Source organism: Pan paniscus, chromosome 19, assembly GCF_029289425.2.
Source record: "Pan paniscus chromosome 19, NHGRI_mPanPan1-v2.0_pri, whole genome shotgun sequence".
Lineage (NCBI taxonomy): Eukaryota > Metazoa > Chordata > Mammalia > Primates > Hominidae > Pan > Pan paniscus.
This window is the reverse complement of record NC_073268.2, coordinates 89,478,587-89,496,478: the sequence shown is the minus strand read 5'-3', so window position 1 is coordinate 89,496,478 and position 17,892 is coordinate 89,478,587. Positions and strand designations below refer to the sequence as shown.

Below are 17,892 nucleotides of genomic sequence, written 5' to 3'. Positions count from 1 at the left end.
GGAGCAGAGCAGTGCATACAGGAGGCCATGTCTCCTGTTTATAATGGGGAGGGATTCTAAATGCGTATTTGCTTGCATTTGCGTAAAGAAGTTCTGAAAAGACACTCAGGAAACGAATGACAGTCGTTTCCTCCCTGTGTATGTTGGGGATCAGGATGACAGGGCAGCTGGGGGACAAGGGTGGGAGAAACGTTTTGCTGTGTACTTTTTCTTTTCTTTGAATTTTGAATTGTGAATATATTTCCTATAATAAATAAATAAAGAGGGGTCCTTTGAAAGGACCTAGGGGTAGGTGAATGCAGGTGTGTGCTGGCTCCCAGAGGCCACAACCCAGCAGCTCTTCCTCGTTGAATAGAGAGTAAGGTTGCAGGTCACCCAGCCACCGTCACTGTTCCCCATCCCTGGAGGAGCCAGGTTCCTGCTCTTCCACCTCGAGGAGGCACATGGAGGTGACTGGGAGGTTGAGGGGTCAGAAGCCGAGGAATGTGCCAGGCAGGGGACTCCGTGCTCCCCTAGTGCTTGGCTGAAGCCCCTAGAGGATCCGCATTCTAGGGGCAGGGCCTCTGCTTCACCCTCTTAGTCCTCCTCTCTGAGCCTCCCCGCCAATGACTCTTACATTTGCCCCTTCACTTGGCAAACATTTGTGCAGGCATTTGTATCCACGGCCTCGCTGGATGCCCAGATCAAAGATGGCCATCATTATTCCCATTTTACAGTCAGGGAAACTAAGGCTTGCAAGGTCCCATAACTTGCCTGGGCCACACATCTAAGAAAGAACAGAAGGGAAAGTCAAGTGTAAGTCCCCCTGAGGTGGGAGTCCTGGTGCCTTCTCCAACACTGCACTTCCTCTTGAGTGGATCGGGTGTGGACCCTTCAGCTCCAGCCCTGCTGCTCCTCCAGGAGCCATTTAATCCACTCCCCACCCCCAGGGTGACCTGGATGGGGCTGGACTCAGCCAGTCTCCTGCTGGGCTGGCAGCTACGGGTGAGTGGGGCAGGCAGAGCTGGGGGCTGAGTGTGTCTTGGTGGCCCAGGAGGGAGCGCATTGGGGATAATGAGTGCTGTTACTGTCATTATCGGAGATGCTTACAGTGCGCTGGACTCGCAAACCGAGAAGCTGGCCAAATGCCTCTTCCACCCGCCTGGGAGGCAGGGAGACGAGAGCTGCAATTTGGGTGGAGTGAAGTGGGTTTCCCTGGTAGGAAAGGCAGTGGGCGGAACTGTTACTTTAAATAATGTTGCCTACAAGCCAGAAATAGGTCTCCCAGGCAGGGAGCGCCAAAGAGACAGCCCAAAGAAACGGAGGCGGAGGAGCGGGAGAGAGGTTGTACCCGCACTGCTGGGGCAGGGAGTACCTGCAGAGGGGTACAGAGGGCGGCCTGGGGGAGGGGAGGGGGCCAGCAGCCCATGGGCCTTCCTCATGGCCCTAATTAGGCCCTAACTGGGACCTGGGTATTCCTGGCTGAGGCAAATAGACAGTCCTCGCTACTTGGAAGGTTGAGGCAGGAGGATCGCTTAAGCCCAGGAGTTTGAAGTTACAGTGAGCTAGGATCTCACCACTGCCCTCCAGCCTGGGTGACAAAATGAGACCCTGTCTCTAAAAAATAAAAAAAAAAAAAAAGAAATGGGCTTTTATTAAAGTTTAAATTTCACCACGCCTCACTGACATCAGCAAACAAATCCAGATCCAATGAGCCCCTGGTGCCTTTTTTATAATGTATGCTTAAATTATGTGTACAATGTGCATCTTTTTATTTTATTTTTAAAATAAAAGCAATATATGCGTACGATAAAGAAAATTCTGATGGCATAGAAAGACATAAAATCAAAAAATAGAAGTTTCTTCCCTCCCCATCCCGGGTATCTCTCCCAAAAGGGAGATAACACATTCTGGAGTATTCATCTTGAAAAAATTTTATGCCTATCCCAGTGTGTTTGTGTGGTTATAAGTGTGTGTGTTTGTGCTTGTGTATTTGTATACACACAATACACAGAAATATATATATACTATTTCAATTTACGCAAATGGCATCATAGCAAATACTATCATGTCATCACACTATTCTTTACCTTTTTTTTTGTTTGTTTGCATTTTTGCAACAAACTTAAATTATTATTGGTTTTTTTGAGACAGAGTCTTTGTTGCCCAGGCTGGAGTGCAGTGGTGCAATCTCAGCTCACTGCAACCTCCACCTCCTGGGTTCAAGCGATTCTTCTGCCTCAGCCTCCCGAATAGTTGGGACTACAGGCGTGTGCCACCACACCTGGCTAATTTTTGTGTGTTTTAGTAGAAACGGGGCTTTGCCATGCTGGCCATGCTGGTCTTGAACTCCTGACCTCAAGTGATCTTCCCACCTCGGTCTCCCGAAGTGTGGGGATTTTTATTGGACCGGTTTGTATGATGTAAAACATTAAGGGTTTGGTAGCCTGTATCAATGAACAGCAACCGATAAGAATATATTATCATTCTTGTCCCTAACAGTCAACTATGAGATTGTTTAGCATCTTGCTATCGCGTGCTTTTATTCGCAAACCTTCCCCTCCTCCCCAGCTCTTACTTTCTTTCCATGCTCTGTGTGTCTTGGACACCTTCCTACCTCCTCTCATAACATGTGTTCATTCTGTGGCTGCTGCATCATTTATTGATCCAATTCCATTTTGATGGACATTTAGTTTGCTTCCAGCTTTTGTTTGTTTGTCTCTGCGATGGCAAGCAAATGCTACAGTGAACATCCTTGCACATATTTTTTTGTCACATAGTTGCTAGTGTATCTAAAAGGCCAGCTCGCTGGGAGCCGTGGCTCACGCCTGTAATCCCAGCAGTTTGGGAGGCCGAGGTGGGTGGATCACCTGAGGTCAGGAGTTCGAGACCAGCCTGGCCAACATGGTGAAACCCCATCTCTACTAAAAATACAAAAATTAGCTGGGCGTGGTGGCAGGTGCCTATAATCCCAGCTGCTTGGGAGGCTGAGGCAGGAGAATTGCTTGAACCTGGTGGGTGGAGGTTGCAGTGAGCCAAGATCACACCACTGCACTTCAGCCTGGGCAAAAGAGTGACACTCCATCTCAAAAAAATAAAAATAAATAAATAAAAGGCCAGCTCCTAGGAGCACAACCTCTGAGTCAAAGAGCTGGCATATTCTAATTTTCATAGACTTTTTCCCAACGGCTGGACCAACTTCCAGTACCACAACAGTACTGCAGGTATACTTTCCCCTCCCCCTCACTCCTGCCGACACTGGGTTTGACCACACCTGAAAATCTTTGATGATCTGCTAGGCAAACATGGTCTTGTCGTCTTGATTTGAATTTCTTTCACTATGACAGAAGTTGAGCATATTTTCATGACTTTATCAGCCATTTCTATTTCTTTTCCTCTCTCTGGTGCTTTTTAATAATATCTGATTCCATTTCCAAAGGCAGAGAGCTTTTCCGGCCCATCTCTTCTTCCATCTCCCCTCTAGGGTCACCCCATCACTTTACAGACTCAGACAGTTCCCCCACAGTGGCCTCCCCTCGCCTCGGGAGAGAGGGGACGCAAGCAGGAGAGAGGGCTGAGGGTGGATTTGAAGATGAGGTGAACGGAGGAAGAGAGATTTACCAGAGCTTGGGCACTGCTGTCTCCCCGCCATCACACTGCGCACAGTAGCAAGAGACAGATAAGAGCTGCAGCCGGTGGCAGAGATAAGGGGCTTGGGCAGCCAGAAGGTTCTGGAAAATGCTGCAGAGCCAGAGCGAACTTGGCACGTGGCCAGTTGTGAGTCAGGCCTGCACGGACCCAGGATGGAGGGTGGGGCCCTTGGGATGTGACCTCAGCTTCACAGCCAGGCTTGGAGTCTGAAAGGCTCTGTGGGACTTTGCCTCTTACAATGTGTGAAACTTACAGGTTACTGACAAGATATTTCTGAGCCTCAACTTCTCCACCTCTAGAAAGAAGGTGCTAGTAGGGTTAGTGTGGAGATTAAGTCACAGGCTCTCAAGTGCTGACTGATGACAGTTTGCAACTGTCCTCATAAAAGTCAGGCTAGGGTAGTGGGCTTTGTGTAAAATTTAAGTTTAAAAATTTGTTAAAAATTGGCTGGGTGCGGTGGCTCACGCCTGTAATCCTAGCGCTTTGGAAGGCAGAGGTGGGAGGATTGCTTGAGCCCAAGAATTCAAGACCAGCCTGAGAAACACAAAAAGACCCCCATCTCTTTTTTCAAAAAGTTTCTTTTCTTAATATAAAGGAGGAAAAAAAGTTTTTTAAATGCCTTTATGCTGAGATTAGGAGTTTTTTGTCATCTCAGAAATGTCCTTTTTAAATTAAATGCTGACCATTTCTATTTATTTTTCTTTCCCTGGCACTTTTTAATATTATCCCTTTTTAAGTGTTTTTGTTGTTGTTGCCTGATTATTTGTCTGTTTGCTTTCTGGTTGGTTGGTTTTAATAATCTCGGCAAAAGAAGAAGTTCACAGTCTCATGTTGGTCCCACTTTTTTAAGTGTTACTGGTTCATGATATTCTATAGGCTGGGAACTGCTGTGTGAAATGAAGAAACGTATGAAAAGTACTTAATACAGTGTCTGATGCAGAGATGGTGCTCCGGAAGGGGTGGTGGTTGTTTTATTCTTGGCAAGATGATGATGATGACAGGCCCTAGCCAGATCTCATGTATTAATAAAACCAAACTGGCATCTCCCAGGAATAAGGCTGCTGCATCCCAGGGTTGGCACATCTAGAGATACCCTAGAGGCAGGTGTCAAGGAACTTGTCCACCAGGTCAGCTGGGCAAACCCTAGGATACCAATGAATTGGAGAGAGGCATCCTAGGACATCCCTTCTTCCTCTGAGGGTCCTGTGGGACCATTGCCTAGGGGATGGGAAAGGTGACCACCAAGGGTGAACCAGGAGAACTAGCCCCTGGACCCCAGTCCCCTTCATCCACTCCTGTCCCACTGTCAGAAGCTCCTCTCACTGACCTGCCTCCTCCTTGCCTCTCAGCTAGGTGAGTGTACATACACCTGCTCCCAGCCGCCTGCCCCCCAATGCCAGAGTCTGCTGCTCTGTGGGTAACGAGTGTTTCTGGAGTGGGCTTTCAAGGGGCCAGCCTGGAGTCCCACATCCTGTCCCCAGAACCCACAGAACACTAGCTTGTCTTATTCAGAAGGCTCTGCCCAACCCCATCAGCCCAAAAGCTGCAGTGCAGCTGTATTATTAGTCCGTTTTCATGCTGCTGATAAAGACATACCTGAGACTGGGCAATTTACGAAAGAAAGAGGTTTAATGGACTCACAGTTCCATGTGGCTGGGGAGCCCTCACAGTCATAGCGGAAGGCAAGGAGGAGCAAATCACATCTTACATGGATGGCAGAAGGCAAAGAGAGAGAACTTGTGCAGGGAAACTCCCCATTATAAAACCATCAGATCACGTGAGACTTATTCACTATCACGAGAACATCATGGAAAGACCCACTCCCATGATTCAATTATCTCCCACCTGGTTCCTCCCACAACACTTGGAATTATGGGAGCTACAGGATGAGATTTGGGTGGGCATCAGGGGCTGTCTGTAATTTTAAGAAAGGAATGATACTGAGCCTTTGGGAAAACATGTAAATTTCCCTGTCTCTGTCACCTCCATCCATTTCAACTAATATAGCACAGTCCTCTGCAAGGACAAAAAAAAATGCCCCCACCTTTCTCAGTCATGTGAGTCACAGGTCAGGGAGAATAGCTGCTTCCAACACAGCTGACACAGCCTTAGGGTCAGGGTCAAGGATTCGGGTGCAGCACCTTCCCTGCTTGGAGAAGGGCAGGCTAATTCCCAGGCAGCTGAGCAAAGGCCTCATTGGCTTTGGGAGGAACCCTCCTATTTATTGATAAAGACCTTTGTGTGATCCTATGACATGGCTAGAGAGTCAAGAGTTCCCTGGTACTCTTATTCCAAAAGAGGGTGACCTGGCGACCTCTGACCTCTGAGCCCAATCTGACCTCTGTACCCCTGCAGCTGCCTGACTTGCTCACTGGCTGTCTCGTCTGTCCCATAGATACATGATCACCAGCCTGGACCGCACCCACGCTGGCTTTTACCGTTGCATCGTGCGGAACCGAATGGGGGCCCTGCTGCAGCGGCAAACCGAGGTCCAGGTGGCCTGTGAGTACAATGGGGACCCAGGGGCAGGGGGGGCGACTGTGGTGCCAGAGTGGCACCCACCAGCCACATCCTGGGCAGAGCCAGATCCCGTCATGGCCATCAACACCCACTGAGTGCCCATGGTGCCCCTTCCAGCCAGCAACCTCATTTTGCAGTTGGTAGAACCAAGGCCCAGAGAGGTAGCAGGCCCTCTTCAAGGTCACGCAGCTGTAAGTCTCATGCACATCTGCTGACCCTGTGACCCCATCACATGTCCCGAGAGCCAAGAGCTCCCTGGTGCTTTTCATTCATTTTAGACAAGGGTGGCCTTGTCTGTGTCCTTTAAATGGGACCAGCTGATTTGTGTTTCAAAAAAGGGCCTTGCACCTGCTTCCAGTGCCTCCTCTGTGGTCCACCTCACACCTGGGAAGGGGCATCTTCAGAATGGCCACTCTGAGCCTCTCCAGCTACAACCCTCTTCTCAGCAGACTTCCCAGGGCCTCCATGACTTTTATTTTGTTTTTGTTTTTGTTTTGAGTTGGAGTCTCACTCTGTCATCCAGGCTGGAGTTCAGTGGTGCAATCTTGGCTCACTGTAACCTCCGCTTCCAGGTTCAAGTGATTCTCCTGCTTCAGCCTCCCAAGTAGCTGGGATTACAGGCATATGTCACCACACCCAGCTAATTTTTTGTATTTTTAGTAGAGATAGGGTTTCACCATGTTGGCCAGGCTGGTCTCCAACTCCTGACCTCAAGTGATCTGCCCACCTCAGCCTCCCAAAGTGCTGGGTTTACAGGTGTGAGCCACCACGCCCAGTATAACTTTTATTTTCCATCCTCCAACTCACTCAACCCTGGAGTGATAACAGCCTGGGGGTCTCCGTGATCTTCCAGGGGTGCTGGGAGTTGCCTCATGGTGAGTGCTGAAACTCCAAGGGGAAGGGGAGAATGAGGAATGAGTCAGGGTTCCCAGAAAGGCTGGGGGGCAGAGAGTGAAGTGGGAGGCCCTCACCAAGCCTTTGTGGGTAACGGCCTTCTCCCCTGTGCCGCCAATTCCAGAGGATCTCCCTCCGAAGAGGAAGGGAAGACAGCTTCAGAAGAACCCCAGGGCATCTCAGGGGCCAGGGTCCTAGAGTACCAACCGACACTCTTCCCCCAAGACCCAGTGTCACCTTCCCAGCCCTGTCCCCGCTTCCTCAAATATCTGCTGTCTTCTAGAAATGAGGCTCATTATGGGCTGTTGCATTCTGGGTTTTCCTAGGAGGAGAAGTCCCACGTTGTACTGTGGGACATAACAGGGTGGCAACCCTTAGGCCAGAATTTTTGTTAAGGCACCCTCTCATCTGGAGCTCATGGGGCCATGCTTCTAAATTAGCACAAGAGCGAGCTTGCTACTTAAAGAGAAGTGCAGGAGAGAAATCTAAAAGAAAATCTCAAGTGAGGCAAAGAGTGTTTATGATAATTACGGAAAACAACCGTAATCAAAAGTGGAGGATGGATTGTCCCCATAAATCAGCACTAACGGCAACTCAACTTACTCCAAGGAGCAGAAAAAGCCCTGAATTAAAGTGATGGATCTCAGGCAGCTGTCAGCGGCTGGAGGGCTCCCCGGGAGCTTCGCTTAGTCAGTGCTGAGAGTCCAGGGGCAGGGGGAAGCTGTGGCTGGGCCTCTAGAGAGACTGCATATGTGTGTGTGCACGAGTGTGTGCCAATGTGTGTGCATGGGTGTGTGCAAATGTCTGTGTCCAGGTTGGTTGGCCTTTTTGTTCACATGTGTCTGGGAAAGAATGAGTGTGTATATGTGCGGGTGTGTGCACAAGGATATTTGTGTGTGTGTGTGTTTGCATGCATGCATGCATGTGTGCTTGGGTATATGTTTCTGTTGCCAGTCTGCCTCTCACCTGTGTATTTGAGAGAATGTGTATTGTAAGCATGAGTGTGAGTGAGTGCAAATGTGTGCCCTTACATTGCATGTATTCATGTGTGTGCATTTGAGTATGTGCAAGTGTATACACATACATGTATTGGTTATGTGTTCAGATGTGCATGTCTGGAGTAATCTGCCTCTTTGTTTACCTGTGTGTGGGCCAGAACCTGTGTGTGTGTGTGTGTGTGTGTGTGTGTGTGTGTGTGTGTGTGTGCGCGCGCGCGCGCGCACAGTCGCAAATGCCATTCAGGATGCCATTTAGTCCAGGCTGTGGGGTGGGAGTAGGTGGTAAGTTCCAAGCCCTTGGCTCATAGGAGACAGTAGAAACTTTCTGGAGTTGAGAGCCCCTGAGATGAAATGACACAGCCTCCCTGGGGTTGGCTCTGCCAATCAAAAAGAGACAGGAAGGGAGGTCAGTGTTTCTGTGGCTGAAATGCTTCTCTTCATGGCTGTGATAGGAATCCCTGAGCCCAGACTCAGCTCCTTGACCCCCCTCCTTAGGCAAACTCCTTCCCACATACACACAAACCCAGGGTGGGGGGAACTCCCTCCACACCAGGCCAGACACGTGTGTGGTCCCTTCCCCTGGACCCACAAGTCCTTCTGCCTTCACACTGGGGGAGGGGTGTGACCAGGCCCATCTTCAGGGCGAGCAAGCAAGGTGCCCTGATCATGGGCAAAGGTCCTGGCATTTCCTGGGTGCTGCAGAGAAGGGCTCAGACAGACCTGGGCCCTGCCCTCTGGGCACTTCCAGGCCATGAGAAGCAGATGGAAGGGAACTTGTGCTGCCTGACACCCTGACACATGCCTGACACTTCTGCCCAGGCACAGACCCTGGGGATGGGGGTACCCTGAGCTTCCCCTTCCCCACACTGCGGGTTCCAAGGGCCCTGGACCACCCTGGGTGATGCTGGCAGTGATGACCCTCAGTGGCAGTGACATATGGGGGCCTGGCTCAAGAGGGAGCTTCTGAGATCCAGGGAGTTGCTGAGCTCCAGGGTGACAGTGAAAGGGCTTTGCGGGTAGTGCCTTACAGTGTTAGCAGGCTGGGAGCTCATCACCATGACAGGCAGTGTGGCTTAATAAAAAGAGTGGACTGGCCAGGTGCAGTGGCTCACGCCTGTAATCCTGGCACTTTGGGAGGCCGAGGTGGGCAGATCACAACGTCAGGAGTTCGAGACCAGCCTGGCTAACATGGTGAAACCCCATGTCTACTAAGAATACAAAAATTAGCCGGGCATGGTGGCATGCACCTTTAATCCCAGCTACTCGGGAGGCTGAGGTAGGAGAATCGCATGAACCCAGAAGGCAGAGGTTGCAGTGAGACAAGATCATGCCACTGCACTCCAGCCTGGGCGAAAGAGTGAGACTCCATCTCAAAAAAAAAAATAAAAATAAGGCTGGGCGCGGTGGCTCATGCCTGCAATCCCAGCACTTTGAGAAGCCAAGGCGGGTGGATCACAAGTTCAGGAGATTGAGACCATCCTGGCTAACACAGTGAAACCCCATCTCTACTAAAAATAAAAAAAATTTTAAAAAAATTAGCCAGGCGTGGTGGCACATGCCTGTAGTCCCAGCTACTTGGGAGGCTGAGGCATGAGAATTGCTTGAACCTGGGAGGCAGAGGTTGCAGTGAGCTGAGATCATACCACTGCACTCTAGCCTGGGTGACAGAGCGAGACTCCATCTCAAAAATAAATAAAATAAAAAGAGTGGACTTTGGAGTCAGACAGACCACATTCACATCCTTGCTCTGTCCTGGATTGCTGTGTGACCCCAGGGAAGTGACTGGACCTCTCTGAGCCTCACCCCAGCTCAGGTTCTTCATCCCTAAAATGTATTAATAATATCGACCTCCTAGGCTCGTTGGAAGGATTTCTTGAGCTCATATGTGCCAAAGCGTCTAGCCAGCTCCCAAACAGTGCACCCTGCATCAGTGGGAGTGACTGCTGCAATTAATACTCTATATTATCACCTTAAGGAAGTAGAGAAGCAGGCCACAGAGCAGAATAGCCTTCAGTAAATGCTGTCCCAGCAAAATGCAGCAGGCTGGCACCTTCCCCGGTGCCATCCTGCCAGCCCGGCCCTGCCCCTCCACTACCTCTCACAGTAGGATTCCTGCCCTGTTCCAGCAGCCCCCTCAAAGCCCCAGAGCTCCAGGTGCCCCCAGACATGGTTAAGACCATGGATGTCGCTGCGTTCCACCAGGACCATGCTGTGCTGCCCAGCTGTGCACATATGGGTAAGGCCCCTGGCAAAGGAATAGGACACCTTGGAGTGGCTGAAGGGGGAGCAGAGAGAGACCCAGGTTAACTTCCCCCTGTCCACCAGCTGCAGCTCCCTGAAACCAGCACTGGGAAGCTGCATCTGCTACTGTGCACAGCTTTGCAGATGTGAAGCTGTTTCCTCCATAATGTCGTGAAGTGGGAACCACAGTCCACAGCCCTTTGGGCCCTAAAGCCAGGAAGTTAGAAAAGCCCTAGGAAGTCCTTCCGACCCTTGAGAAGAACGCAGTTCCTGACAAGCTAAGGAAGGTTTCACCCAGCCAGGATGGGAAGGAGAGAAGCATACCTCCCCCATTCATGCCCTTGCTGGACACACTGGCCTCATCCCAGGGGGCCTCCCTCTCTAGCTGTAGAAGCTGAAGAATCCTCTGTCCCAGCCCCACTTCCCTGGGATTCTGGGCCTAGGGAAACACAGCACTTGGCAAAACCATTCTCACTCATAGCAGTGCTCGTCCTGAGGGTCACTGTGCTGGGAAGGGCACAGTGGTTCTCGTCCCAGCCTGCAGAGTGCAAGTCCCCATCTCCATGTTACAGATGAGGAAACCGAGGCTCGGCCGGGTGACACACCTTGTCTAAGTCACACAGTTAGGAAAAACTGGGATTTGAACCCATGACTGCCTGATTCCAAAACAGCGCCACTCTACTGCTTGAGGACAAGAAGAGAAAAATCAAAATTGGGTGTGTGGGAGGAGGGTGAGGGTGAGCTGCTGGGGTCAGAGTTCAGACAGAATCAGGGACAGCCCTGGGCTGTAATAATCCATGTCCAAACAGCTCTGCAAATGCACAGGGTCTCCCACCTAGGGTGAATGTCTAGTGCCAGCGGGTGGGGTGGGGTAGACTCTACCAATCACATCGTTTTCCTTGCTCTCAGCAGGGCGAGTAGATGAAAAGTACCTACACAGAGCTCCAGGGTTCTTCTGTGTGCCAGGCATGGCCCTTGTGCCTGAAATAACAGCATGTCTTGGGGATGGAGGTCCGAAAGCGTGGATTCTAGCCCCAACCGAGGCACTGACTAGCTTGGGACTTTGAGCACCTCCCTTCCCCTCTCTGGACCTCAGTTTTCCCATCTGTAAAATGAGATCCATTTCAGTTCTGATGTTAACAAGGTTAAAGTGACCTTCAGGGTCATGACCCATGGGGCCCAGCCTGGAAAGAACTGTCCCCCAAAGAAGCCCAGAGCCCCCCAAAGATGCAGAGCCTAAGAGGGGGGTTCCCCAGAGCCTCCAAAATGATCCATCCTGCTGTGCCATTGTGTAAATGTCTTTCTTCTGTGGGCTCCCAGGACAGGTCTGAGAGGTTAGAAGGCAAATCGTTTGAGGAACATAAGAGGGGCAAACTGGGGCTCAGAGGGGTTGCAGAATAACCCACAGTTCCAGTTCCACAGCTGGCAGTTCCACTGTCTACCTTCTTCTGCCTGGCAGGGTGTAGCCGTGGCCCCAGCTGTGAGCCCTGGCTTTAAATCCCGACTCACCTCCCACAAGTGACCTTAGGCAAGTTACTTCTCTGTAACTTTGGTTTTCATTGTTTGTGTAAAAAAGGATGCTACCATGAGTACGGACTTACCTGAGTGGTTGAAAGGATTATGGTATCAATGCACACAAATCATTGCAGTGGGTCCCCAGACTGGATGGCACTCAGGGAGAAATAGACTTTAGGTCAGCCAGGAAAGGTGTCCTGGAAGAAACAACCTTCTTGAATCTGTCTACCCAAGTAGGTACATGCCTAGCCACCCTCTCTACTCCTGCTCTCCAGGGCTGGACTAGGCTGAGGCAAACCAGGCAGTGAGGGTGCCCAATTTAAGGAGGTGCTCATTCTCAAGTGCTCACCCCGTACTTGCATGACCCCAAGAGTGGGTGCCTCCTTAAATCTTTCACCCTCAGCACTTCAGTCCCCTCTCCCTACCCCAGTCTGGGGCCCTCCCAGGATTCTGCGCTTCAGGCCTGCTGCAGCTGCCTGTCTGCCAATCCGTCTGTCTCCTTACACACACACGCAGATGGCACACAGTTCTGAGAGAGGGTGGGGTATGGTCACTTTTCCCAAATGCCCCTCCCCTCCTTGGCTGTTCCTGCCTCCTGGGGTGACAAGGGCTTGTCCTGGGGCCCTAAGCAGCCAGTTCTCCGATCATGGAGCCAGGCTGGCCAACCCCTGGCACCCAGCCCCCTTCCCAAAGAGAACTGTGAATTGCGTTCTAATGAGAAATTAATAAGGCAGCTGTGCTAACAACTAATGATAATGGCAAAGTTGTTAAAAAAGGATTCTTTACATGTTTTTAATTACAGCAATTAAGGGGAAGTCAATAAAACATCTTCCCCCCTCCCCAGCCCCTTCCTGTCCCCACTTGGAGTCTCTTCTTTGTGTTTTTTTAAGTCACCATAAATTTCCAGCATTCAGCATGTGGGATGAATGGCTGAGAGGGTTGGGAGAGCCTTCCGGAGGTGGCAGAGGACCTCGAGCCAGCGTTTCACCACATCCAGGTCCTGAGGGCACCTCTGTGTTCTCCTCACCTGGGTGAGACCTCCTGACCCCTTCCCCCAGCCCTCATCTGTGGGACTCAGACTTGAAACCATCCACTCCAGCACCAAACCCACGCACCCACCCACCCACCCACAGCAGGGCAGAGCGCCTGCCCCATCCTGGGAGGCTGGCCAGCTTCCTTCCTACCAGGCAGCTTGGCAGCCACTCCTACAAAAGACAATTGGAGGGGAACAAGCCCGCTGTCATGTGGGTTAGGAGTAATCCTAAAATGCCACCCATAGGCCTGTTTCTCTTCATTTTCAGCCTGAGGTGTGGGTATTGAATGCAGGATGCTTAGGGGCCAAGTGACAGTTCCCGATAACATCAATGTGTCTTTCTGGAGCACTCATGTTACCTGAGTATTCAAATCACTCAGGAAACAATGATTGCTGCACACCCCCATATGCCAAGCACTGTTCCAGGCAGTGGGGACACAACGAGAGACAAAACCAAGACACACGTCTCTGCCCTCGAAGAAAGTAGCAAGAGAAACAAAAGTTAAAAGGTGAATGTATAATATATAGGTTATAGATAAGGCCCATGACAAAAACTAAAGTGTTCTAAGGAGAGATGAAGCTGGGTGAGAGGTTTGGAGGATGGGGCAGGGGTCTCATTTGATATGATGGTGGAGGGTGGCCATTGGGAGGGGGTGACATGGAGTCGAGTCTCAAAGGAAGGTTGTTGGGGGTAAACCATGTAGACAGAGGAGGAGATCATTCCAGGTCAGATAGCAGGTGCAAAGGCCCTGAGGCAGATGTGGGTGTCTGAGGCCAGGTAGCTGAAGTGGAGTGGGGAAGCAGAAAGTGGAAGATGGTGAGGCTGGAAGGAGAGAACTTGGGGACAGATCCCGGCATTCTAAGCTGTGGTCAGTGCTTTGGCTGTGTATTAGCCTGTTCTCAAGCTGCTAATAAAGACATGCCCCAGACTAGGTAATTTATAAGGAAAGAGGTTTAATTGACTCACAGTTCCACGTGGCTAGAGAGGCCTCACCATCATGGTGAATGAGGAGCAAAGCCACATCTCACATGGTGGCAAGCAAGAGGGCTTGTGCAGGGGAATTTCCACTCATAAAATCATCAGATCTCGTGAGAACCCACTCACTATCACGAGAACGGTATGGGGGAACCACCCCCATGATTCAATTATCTCTGCCTGGTCCTGCCCTTGACACATGGGGATTATTACAATTCAAAGTGAGATTTCGGTGGGGACACAAATCCAAACCATATCAGGATGCTACTTGGAATGAGAGAGAAGTCATGGGTGGTTGAGGGCAGAGGCATGAAGTGATCTGAAGTGAGCAGCTTTGTTTTCATGATAAACAACACATAAAACCTCAACAAAGTACCATTCCGTGCCCACCAGGTTGGCAGAGACCACAGTCTAACAACACCAAGTGTTGGTGGAAACTCACATGGCTGCTGGCGTCAAGTTGGTAAATTGATACCAACTGGGGTTTATGCAAACGTTATTAGTAAAATGAATGTGTGTATAACCCCACAACCCACAATTCCATTTCTAGGCACATACCTTAGAGATTCTCTTAGCCACGTGTGAGGCTGCTCTTGGCAGGACAGCAAAGCACCAAAAACAAACGAAGCGTGATCCACGGAATTCCATCCAGCCGTGAAAATGACTCAATGAAGGGCAAGGACCAGGATGGAGCCCCCCCAAAAAAATATTGCACAAAAATGCAAATCACAGAAGACTATATACAGGATAATCCCAGGTGTAAAATGTTTAAAAACAGAATACATTGACCACAAATTGTGTAAGTTTGCATCTCTAGGTAAGGAAATGTGAAAGGAAAGCAAAGGCACATGGCCTCAATATTCAGGAGAGAAATCACCTGGTGCCGGGGAGCGGGGGAGATCCGGGGTAGGGGAAAGGTATTGTTAGTGTTCTAGGCCTTCAGCTGGGAGGTAGGTGCAGGAGTGTTTATTTTATTCTTCTCTAAACTATACATATAATTATATTTGCTCTTTTGTATGCATGACATATTTCATGATTTTAAAATGTTTTTTAAGTAAACACATAAAAGCAAGAAATATATTCTGAAGTGGAATGCACACTTTGCAAGGCCTTTTAAGATATGACAAAGACATCAGGAATAATTTTCAGCACCTTCGACTGTGCCCCAGGCCTGCACTTCTTTGCTCTTGGGGGAATTTCTTGGGAATGTTGGATCAGCCCTGCAGGGCATAACACGGCGTATTAGCAAGCAGGTACCTCGGGGAGTCAGTGTGGCAAGCTCTTAACTGTTTTTGCCTTAGTGTGAGTGAGTTTTCCCAGGGGATCCTGGGGCCTCAGTCTCCGTTATCACCGTCATTGTCTCCACCCTCCCTTCTTGCCTCTAGCCTGCACTCCTGCACTGTCTGGCTGAACAGACCCCCTCTTAGCAGCCTCTTGCTGCTGTGGTTCAGTGCATACATGGCTGTGTGGGTGGGGCATACACACACACATATGTATGTATAAACACATTCACCCATGGCCTGCTCCACAAGGAACTCCCTGGGCAGATCCAAGAAGCACATTTGACAAAGTACAATGGAGAGACTGTGAGGGCCTTGGGGCCTGAGAGCCACAGTGAGGTGGGAAGATGTTGGAGTGGAGAAGTGGAGGAAAGGGGCAGCTGCAGAACCTGGACCAAGGCCAGCTGTGCCCTACCTGCTTCCATCCACCTCACCATATAAACTTATGTATATGCATACATACAGCCATCCTTCCACCACATATACATGCATGCATGCATACAAACATGTAGATACATTTGTCCCACCATACAGGCACATATATGTAAACATGCATACGCACAACCACCCATCTCACCATACAAACATACATGCATACAAACATATACAACCATTCATCCCACCACACATGCATCCATACATGTAAACATGCATACATGTAAATGTGCATACATATAAACATGTATGTGTGTGTATATATATATATAAACCATCCCACCAAATGCATCCGTATATGGACATCCACCATAAATATATTCATACATGTAAACATACATGCATACAACCATCTATTCCACCATAAAACATGTACATGCATACATACAACCATCCATTCCACCACATATGCACACATGCACATATACAATCATGCATCCCACCATACATACATACATATAAATGTACATACATACAACCATCTATCCCACCATAGACACTTGTACATACATACAACCATCCCACTATACATGTACACATATATGTAAACATACATACAACTATACATCCCACCAAACATGCATGCATGCAAACGTGTATAAACAACCATCCATCCCACCATACATGCACACGTGCATGTAAATATGCACATAAGCAACCATCTATCACATCATACAAACATACATGCATACATACATGCAACCATTATCCCAGGACATATGCATACATGCATGTAAACATACATGTATATGTAACCATCCCACCAATAATGCATACATGTAAACATACATACACACAACCATCCATCCCACCATACAAACATGTACATGCATACAAACATAGCAACATACAACCATCCATCCCATCATATAAACGTACAGGCATACATGCAAACACAACCATCCATCCCACCATCCAAACATACATACATGTAAGCATATATATATACAACAGCCATACCACTATACAAATGTACATACATACAACCATCCATTCCTCTGCCCTTCCTCCATTCATCCACCCATCCCTCTGTCTATTCTTCCATTCTTTCCTCCATCCACCTATTCACCCATACAACCTTCCATCCCCCCATCCATCCAAACATCCATCCATCCACTGAACAAATCCATGGCACTGCCCCACTGGCCTTCTTTTATTTCCTCTGTGAACCCCTTCTCTCCTACCTCCGAGCCTTCACATACTTCCCCTCCCATTCCCATATACACCCCTAGGGAATACCTACTCAGCTTAACAAAAGCCTCACCTAAATCCCAGTCTGAAGTAGGTCCTCCTGCTATTCCTCTCCTGAAGAACCTCATTCCCTCCTTTTTGACAGTTGTCATAGACGTCACCAAACGTTTGCTTTTGGGTTGATTTACTTATTCCTGTCTCCCTGACCAGACTGGAAGCTCCAAGAGGGCAGGCATTAGGTCTTCCTTCAGTGCCTACCCCAGAGCCTACCTGGCCCACAGTAGGGGCTCCATAGGGAAGTGGTGAATGCTGGCATTGAGTGAACTTAGAAAGTACTGTGTGCAGGGCACAGGCCCAGATGTCTTGTCAGGATTTGCTTCTGAATGTGACTGCCTCTCAAGGCTTAGCATCTATAGAAAGAGATAAAGAATGTGTATGCAGGATTGCAATGCAGGATGCGACTCAGGAAGGAGGCAGGGAGGGATGGCATGGGGAGGGCCAGGGTGAACATGGACTGAACCTGGCCCTCAGTGTTCACAGCTGCATAAGCCACTTGATCTCCGTGAGCCTTCATTTCCTCACCAGCAAAATGGAGCTAATAAAACTAGAGAGGAGAAAGAAACACTATTACCATAAAATTGCTTTAAATTGTTCAAATGTATCTTCTGAGTTCTGTGAAAAGTTTTTTAAGTAGATAAAATTATTTTAAGAACTGAAATCAATGTGATTCATTGATGTAATTTTTTTATAGACAGAGCCAAGTAATGGAAATTAATAAACAACTAAAAACATATATTATTTAAATTGAGATTGTCATGTTATTGTAAGGATTAAATTAGATAATGCATGGGAAATCTACCTAGAAAGAAGTTCTTGGTAGGGTAAGTGCTCAACTGCTCCGTTTTCGAGTTCTATTTGAATGGTTTTGGGTAAACTTCATTGAGGAGGTGATGTTTAAACTAAGCTGTGAAAAATATGTAGGCTTCCAATATTTTAACACTACAAATATTAGATACAATTTTTTAACACTTTTATATACTCTTCTAGTTTCTATGGCTATGTAACAAACTACCCCAAAACATAATGGTATACTGCAATCATTTATCATGTTCACAGATCCTGTGGCTCTAGAATCTGGACAGAGAATAGCAAGGGCAGCTTGACTCTATTCTGGGATGA

General features: G+C 48.9%; 1 protein-coding gene across 2 annotated transcripts in view; it reads left to right on the top strand.

The window, feature by feature from the left end:
• Positions 1 to 17,892, top strand: part of SDK2 (sidekick cell adhesion molecule 2) — a 316,025-nt gene that overhangs the window by 170,779 nt on the left and 127,354 nt on the right. For both annotated transcript variants that reach the window (XM_008965925.4, XM_003813355.5), the window contains exon 3: positions 6,026 to 6,132. In XM_008965925.4, the coding sequence (XP_008964173.3) occupies positions 6,026 to 6,132 (107 nt within the window). The remainder of the gene's footprint in view (positions 1 to 6,025; positions 6,133 to 17,892) is intronic.